This window comes from Haplochromis burtoni, unplaced genomic scaffold, assembly GCF_018398535.1.
Source record: "Haplochromis burtoni strain Fernald_Lab_line unplaced genomic scaffold, NCSU_Asbu1 Contig_1388, whole genome shotgun sequence".
Classification (NCBI taxonomy): Eukaryota; Metazoa; Chordata; class Actinopteri; order Cichliformes; family Cichlidae; genus Haplochromis; species Haplochromis burtoni.
Window position 1 is genome coordinate 22,806 of NW_024583749.1, and position 8,365 is coordinate 31,170.

Consider the following 8,365-nt stretch of genomic DNA (forward strand, 5'->3'; position numbering starts at 1 on the left):
TATCCTATTGTATATATTATTTGATTTGATTTGATTCTATTGCATATAGTATTTTATTTTATTCTATTCTATTCTGTAAAGTTGTGTACAGTATCTTTCTTTATATTCTTATTGTATTCCAGTGTTCTCTAATTTTTGCTATATAACTTTGCACTGTCCATTTTCTGCTGTGACAAAACAAAATTCCCACGTGTGGGACTAATAAAGGTTATCTTATCTTATCTTATCTTATTTTACCTTATCGTATCTTCTCTTAAAACCCTCCAATTCTGCAAAGATGGGTGGGCCAAAATTCCTCCAACACGCTTGATTGGAATTTGATTTTTTGCCCCCTAATAATAAAGCCCTTCATTATGAAACTTCATTTTGTTTTCTTGTGTAATCTTTGTCTTATATTATAATTTGTTTGATGATCTGAAACATTTGGGTGTGACAAATATACAAAAAAACGGAATTCAGGAAGGAGGCAAACAATTTTTTAACACCATTGTCCATTACAGATACTAAAATTGGTCTGTGAACCCTTATGGAGCAAATGTACATAGGGCTCAATATGAGATGAGATGAGACAGCCTTTATTTGTCAGTTGCAGATCTTTTGCCCACAACCTAGATGACAGACCTTGCCGACCGTACATACAATACACAAACATCACATTGGGGAGACAGGTCAGGCTACGTAGCGAGGAAAAAAAACATGGAAATGTGTAACACAGAAGGATAATACAGGAATGCACAGATATCAACACACCATAGCACAATAAACACAGACAGCAACATGGGAAATATGTGGAAGGAGGGACCTTTTTTAATGAAGAGAACATGGGAGGAGTAAAAGAACAAGATAAACCTAATCAGCTCACCTCCTGTGATGATGATGGAGGGGGTTGAATTCTGCTTTCCACATCTGCTCAACTCCTCTTGCAGAAAGGCTCTGCATCCTGTCTCAGTTTCCACGCTCATTTACATGATAATATCTTCTATCTCTGTGCTCACTGCAACTCTTAACCTGCTGGTCATCATCTCCATCTCCCACTTCAAGTAGCCACATATTTTATAAAGTTAAAAGATTAATAGCTTTTTTTAAGGAAAAACTTAAAAAAAAATAACAACTATGAATTTATGCTGCAAATAACAAGTTCTTTTTTTCTTTTTTTTCCTCTAGGCAGCTCCATAATCCCACCAACTTCCTCCTCCTCTCTCTGGCTGTCTCCGATTTCTTTGTGGGTCTCTATTTGCTCTTTTACATAATGTTTATAGACGGCTGCTGGTATTTTGGTGAATTCATGTGTATTCTGTATTATGTTATTGGCACAATTAACACCTCTTCCTCAATAGGAACCATGGTACTGATATCAGTTGACCGTTATGTGGCCATTTGTGATCCTCTGCATTATCCCATCAAAGTCACTGCAAAAAGAGTTCAGATCTGTGTTTCACTGTGTTGGAGCTTTTCTGCCCTTGCTGGTAGTTTCCTCTTAAAGGACAACTTGAAACAGCAAAGCAGGTTTAATTCTTGTGTGGGAGAGTGTGTTGTCCATATTAACTTTATTGAATATGTTGCAGATCTTGCTTTGAACTTCCTACTTCCTATTACTGTCATCATAGTTCTGTATTTGAGAATATTTGTAGTGGTTGTGTCTCAGGTTCGGGCCATGCGGACTCATACTGCAGGTGTCACATACCAGTGTTCAAGGAAGGGAAATCCAAAGAAATCAGAGATGAAAGCAGCCAGGACTCTTGGTATTGTTGTAATTGCATTCTTGTCATGCGCCTTACCATTTTATTGTGTCACACTCACAGGCCAGAATGCCTTCCTCAACGGATCATCTTCTGCATTTGTTTTGTGTCTTTTCTATTTTAATTCGTGCCTCAACCCTATCATCTATGCCTTATTCTACCCCTGGTTTAGAAAATCTATTAAGCTTATTGTTACATTTCAAATACTGAAGTCTGGCTCCAGGAATGCCAACATAGTCAAAGTGACATAATAGTGACTAAAACGAGGTCTCTACTGTTTTAGCAGCAGTTTACGAGTAAGTCAGCCCAAACAAGCAGTGTTATATTTTCAGATTGCAACATTACTCACATATCCGTGACGTAACTAAACCAAGAAACAAAATAAAGTAAAAATGTGTTTGCCCATAAATGCCTCTTTACTATTGCCCTCATCACTACCCTGAAATCAACCCCTTGTGCTTTGAATCAGGGAACAGTAGATAATGTGTTCAAACAGAAATTCTTAATTATTACAGCCTTCACTGTTTCCTTGAATTCACTTTACATTACTTTTTTAAATTCTTTTTTTCTGTAAAACCAAACCAAAGAAATACTGAACAAATTTCATTCATTGAGTTTAATGTTCATAACTGTGTGAGTTAGGCCTAACTTTCTGCAGATCCAAAGCAATAGGCATCATTTTGAACCACTGTAGTATTGTAGTACTTGTAGTGAAAATTAGCAGTCAGGTAATATAGAAAGTAAGGCTCTTTCAAATGTTTTTAATATTATAAAAACATCTATTTTAATGCATACTATGATGTATGAACAGAGGAAACAGAAGTTCAAAGTGGGTTATTTCTGAATTTGTGACACCATCACAAGACCAAAATACAAAGAATAACCAAAGAAAAAGAGGTCTGGATTAGGCAGTCTGGAAATATCCTTTAGGCTGCTGGGTGGGGGATTCCCATCACCCACTAAGCATATTTCATACACTATCTGTGTTTCTATACACTACCTTGTCAGGTGATGTGAGGTAGAGAGAAGCAGAAGTCTTGTCATCACAATTGCAAGTGAGTAAACTTTCAGTTGTGAAGTTGTGAAACCATCTAGCTTTATGGTCAGAGTGCTAAAACAAAGCTTTTCCTATTTTCAAATAATTAAGGATTAAAGTATTATTCCATAGCCAAGGTAAATGAAAATATAAGTTTGAACAATATGTTAAAAATTAGTTTCAACTTCGGTAGATTAGTGGGTGACTGCAGAAATGCGAGAAGATAAGAACTCAGCTACAAAACCATCATTATACGTGACTAGGGATGAGTATTGATAAGATTTTCACCTAGATTTCACGTAAGATTTTCAGTAACATGGCCTTACAAACCCAGCAGTGAGATCTTAAGAGATCCAGCCTACGGCTCTTCAATGGGGTGTCACAGGGTCCCCAGGAAAAAAAATTGTAAATGTAAAATAATAAAATAAATATTCTTCTGTAGCAATAACAAAGTATAACATAAATTATTCTGTAGCAATTACACAAGAATATCCAGTAATGTCCCTGCCTACAATTAAACACATTCACTTACCTGAAAATCATCTGCTGTGGCAAATGGGTGCAAGCCTTTGACCACAAACTTAGTCACTGCTCGGTGACATTCGTCTATCCTGGCCTGAAAGGAGACGCTACCGGTAGACTGCAGCGAGAACTGCCAGCATCTGAGCCAGACTCTGTCTGTCTCTCTCATCATGGTCACCTAAACGCACAGTAATGGCAGGTTTTGTAATAAGGCAGATCGCACTAACATAATATTTGACTTAGACTTAGACTTAGAGCTTTTTATTGTCATTGTGCAGTTTCTTGCACAGTGAAATTGGGTAGCTGAACCACAAAGGTGCTAAAGTAAGAAGAAGAGAAACCAATATACAACAAAGGCGGAAAATAAATAAACAATTAAATAAATAGAATAAAAAAAAACAGTGTATATGTATACATATGTGAGCGGAACTATATACATGGTGTGGACCAAAATAATTGCACATGAGCCAAAAATATTGCACAGAGATGATCAACAGCAGTGTCAGGGTGGATGTGTTGGGGAAGTCTTTACACACGGGAAGAAGCTGTTCTTTAGTCTGTTGGTTTTGCACCTGATGGATCTGAGCCTTTTTTCCAGAGGGCAGCATGTTGAAGAGGTGGTGGTTAGGATGGAGGTGGAGTTCAGTCTGCAGCCTGTTCCATCTCAGAACCCTCAAGAAATGGAGGTGCTGCTGGGCTTCCTTTACTAGGGCTGATGTGTTTGTGGACCAGCATAGGTCCTCGGATATGTGGGTGCCGAGGAACTTAAAGGAGGACACCCTCTCCACATAGTCACCTTTTATGGATAGGGGAGGGGGATCAGTTCTTGTTTTGCGGAAGTCCATGACCACTTCCTTGGTTTTCTTGGTGTTTAGGGTGAGGTTATTGTAGTTACACCATTCTGACAGTCGCTGGACCTCATCCCTGTAGGCGGTGTCATCATCGTTGGTGATGAGCCCCATCAGAGTGGTGTCGTCTGCAAATTTGATGATGATGTTGCAGGGGTGCGTAGGGGTGCAGTCACTGGTGTAGATGGTGTATAATAGTGGACTCAGCACACATCCCTGTGGTGAGCCAGTGCTGAGTGACAGGGTGGATGATCGCTGGTTGCCAACCTTGACTGATTGTGAACGGTCTGTGAGGAAGTTTTTGATCCATGCACATGTGGAGAGGGGGAAGTCCAAGTTTACCAGCTTGTCAAATCAAATCAAACCAAATCACTTTTTATTGTCAAATCACATGTGCAGGTACATTGGTACAGCACATGCGAGTGAAATTCTTGTGTGCGAGCTTCACAAGCAACAGAGTTGTGCAAAATACAATAACATAAACAGGCAAAATATACGAATGGCTAAATCTGAAACTAATAAATATAAGTACAATATATAATAGTATATGCAAAAAATAAATAAATAAAAGATTTCTGGATGTGTATAGTAAATGTTTTTCTACGTGTGTGTGTGTGTGTATACACATATTTTACAAATTAAATAGAGTCAATAAATAAAATATATAAAAAATATAAGAATGTCTGGGATTGAAGGCTGAGCTGAAATCAACGAAGAGCATCCTTACTGATGTCCCAGGATTCTCCAGGTGATGAAGAGCGGAGTGGAGAGCAGTGGAAATTGCATCCTCTGTGGACCTATTTGCCTTGTAGGCAAACTTGTGGGGGTCGAAGCTGGGTGGGAGGCTGTCCTTTATGTGTTTTAGGACCAGCTTCTCAAAGCACTTTACAACCGCTGGAGTCAGTGCGATGGGTCTGTAGTCACTGAGGCTACTGATGGTGGTGGACTTGGGGACTGGGACTATTGTTGATGATTTCAGGCAGTGAGGGACAGAGGCATGTGTCAGGGAGAGGTTGAATAGTCTGGTGAACACAGGAGCCAGCTGGTCGGCACAGGCTTTGAGCCCTCTACCAGGTATTCCATCGGGGCCAGCAGCTTTCCTCTGATTTACTGCTCTGAACACATTGCGGACCTGATGTTGTTGGAGGCTAAATGTGTGGGGGCTGTGCTCAGAGGACACTGTGGGCAGGGTGGTGTGCATGGTGGGGGTGACTGCAGTTTTCTCGAAGCGGGCAAAAAAGTGGTTAAGTTCCTCCGCTAACGAGATGTCCATATTATCTATATTTGTCCCATTGGCTTTGTAATTGGTGATGTGTTTCAGGCCCTCCCATACCTTCCTGGAGTTGTTATCAGAGAGGTGATCTGAGAGCTTGTTTGAATAGTCCAGTTTTGCTGCTCTGATGCCTTTTTTAAGGTCTGCTCTTGCTCTGCTGTACATGTCCTGGTCCCCTCTGTATGCAGAGTTGCGTGCCTTTAACGGTGCCTGAACCTTGCTTGTCATCCAGGGTTTACGGTTGGGGTAGAACCGGACCCGCTTTTCCGTGGTGACAGTGTCCATGCAGTGTTTGATGTAACCCAGCACTGCGGTTGTGTGAGTCTTGTTACGAAATCAGTTTTACCCCGGTTCTTTTTATTCCTTGAGCATCCAGAGACGGCACCGGACTCAGTAGTCATTTTCACAAAACTTTATTCATCTTTACTCATCTTCATTTATCCTCACTTAAGTATGCATCTTCTAGAAGCGAAGACTTGCCAGGCCGGTGCCCCTCTGCAAAATCTTCACTCCTTTGTCTGTGAAACACAGTTTTATAGATGGGACCCTATCATAAAATCCCCCCACAGTGTGCTGCAAACTCTGTCTGTGTCTATGTGCACGAGCACATGAATGCCTATGAGAGCGCACATGAGTGAGTGTGCGTGTGGATGTGTGTGCGTGACAGTTAAAACACTGTGGGTGTAGGTAACTCCCTAGAGGTCATAAAAAACCCATCTTCCTTCCAGACCACAGTTATCCTGTTATATATGTTGAGACCCCCACCCAAACATTCTCTGGGGAATTTCCACTCAGCATTAACTCCTCTCTGTTTTACTTTCACAGTTCAACTGGGGAGGGTCTCCTATACTCTACTCCTAAGTTCATGACACAATCAGGCCTTTATTATATTGAGGGCAGTATCAGTGTCTCTACAATAATTCTAGATTCTATGTTAACACATTTCTAAACTCTAAAATAAGCTAAACATTTCTACAAATCCCCCTTGTTATCTGCTCTATGGCAGATGAAACTAAACTAAATCTCTCACCATAATGTTTTCATACTGTGACTCCCCATTTCCCAAAAGGGGCATCATGGTGTCGGCCTTTGTATCAGATTCTCCCACAGCACGATTGATGAGTCTTACAAGCAAAGCTCTGATACAAGGCACACAACAACACCCACATGTCACTAATACTGCAATAAAAACAGACAAAGAAACCATAATTGACATAATGAAACCTTTCCATTGCCCAAAGACAGAGGTCATCCATGCTTCCAACGGGTTATCCACTCCCGAATGCTCATGCATTGTGATGGACAACGTCCTCAGACCTTCCAGCGCTCGGGTCACAGAGCCATCGGGAGCTGTATTATTTGGAATAAAAGTACAAAACATATCCCCAAACATCGCGCAAACGCCCCCTTTTTCTCCCAACAACATATCTAACGCCATCCGATTTTGTACTGCCATTAAAGATGTTGGACCCAACTGCTCAGCAAGCCCTTCAACTGCGTCCCTGGTCAGGTTCGCCAATCTCAGGACATTATAGTGCACATAATTAATACGATCCACATTCTTATTTGGAGTTACTGGAAAAAATGCAGAAATTATGGGAAGATTTTCAAATCCTCCAGCAATTTGGTCAGCTAACTTAAATTCATTAGGCACACCCCTAGGGACTCCAATGGCATCTATGTATGTTGGTGATCCTAATGTAAGGTCAAACGATCCTGATGACCGCTTGCCCAACACATGGCGTCTATCTGGCTGTCAATTGAGCGGTGCCGGGCTTACCCAGCCGCACCCCCTTTTCACCTACTAAAATGAGAGGTGCACCTAAACATACCATAGCACAGAGACCAGAAGTCCCACTAGGAATTCTAACATATAATCTGTACCCACCACAATAATAATACAAACCAGCACGTGCCCACAGGCCTATTTCGGTGCCAGTGTCTCTTGATAGCTTTCCTCTGGCCAGGTACGTCACAGTGCACCAATCGGCGTTAATCTCCCCGGCCTCATGCTCATGTCTGTCAGGGAAAGACACAGTAAAGTTAAAACACGTATAGTTGGCTTTTCTTGGTGTGAAAGGACCAAGTACAGTGTCATTACCTATTGGTGGAAACAAACTAGCTAACGTAGTACAATTACCTTCAGAAACCGCTTCTCTCGTGAGTCTAAGCATGCACTCAAATCCCCACTGGTCTTCAGGATATAGGGGAGCTGGTTCTGCGAAAAGATGTGGGCGAGCAGCTGCGCACGCCACACAATCTGAAACATTTTGTTCTCTAGCATTTTGGATGAGCCAGTCTAGCCACAGATTGCTGTCACGATAGCCAGTGGCCATTGACATGAGCTGTTTAGGTTTGAGTCTTGTATAATCTACTTCAAGTATTCGGGTGTCCTTGTAGGGGCGCCACATGCCAGAATACTCCACTATGGTAGACCAGTAATCACAAGGGCCCTTCCAATAAGTGTGTTAGGGGTAGCAAAGCTTCTGATTATTACACTCTATATCTACCATTGGATTGTAACCTACCCAAACATCATATCCCCACCATGAACTATTTAAGCCTTTACATTTAATGACAGCACAAAGATCGAATGTATACGAAGTAGTGGACCCTTTAACGTAGTCCAGCTCTATACCGGCATAGTAATCCAAACACTCATCAGATTTACCTGGCCAAGGACAGGAGCACCGTCTGCTCCTGTCCTTGGCCTGCACTCACCTGTGATGTAAAACTTAAGACAAGAGCTTTTAGTGTTTTAAATTGCTTTAAATGTTCAAATGTAGGCATTTCTTGTCTTAAAGCTGGCACCCCTGCAGTGGGGCCAGGAAATTGTCTCCCAGTGAACAACTCATAAGGAGTAAACCCAGTGGACTGATTTACTGAGCATCTAATGCTCATGAGTAGGGATGGGTGCCATGATGGCACCGGTTCTGACATAAACGGT

At 41.4% G+C, this 8,365-nt stretch overlaps 1 protein-coding gene across 1 annotated transcript; it reads left to right on the forward strand.

The window, feature by feature from the left end:
* Nucleotides 1–802: 802 nt before the first annotated feature.
* LOC102303145 (trace amine-associated receptor 13c-like) lies at nt 803–1,990 on the forward strand. The gene is made up of 2 exons (XM_014331154.2): nt 803–1,040; nt 1,165–1,990. Exons 1-2 carry the CDS (start codon nt 871–873, stop codon nt 1,988–1,990), a joined length of 996 nt encoding a protein of 331 aa, XP_014186640.2. The 5' UTR covers nt 803–870.
* The last annotated feature ends 6,375 nt before the right edge of the window (nt 1,991–8,365 follow it).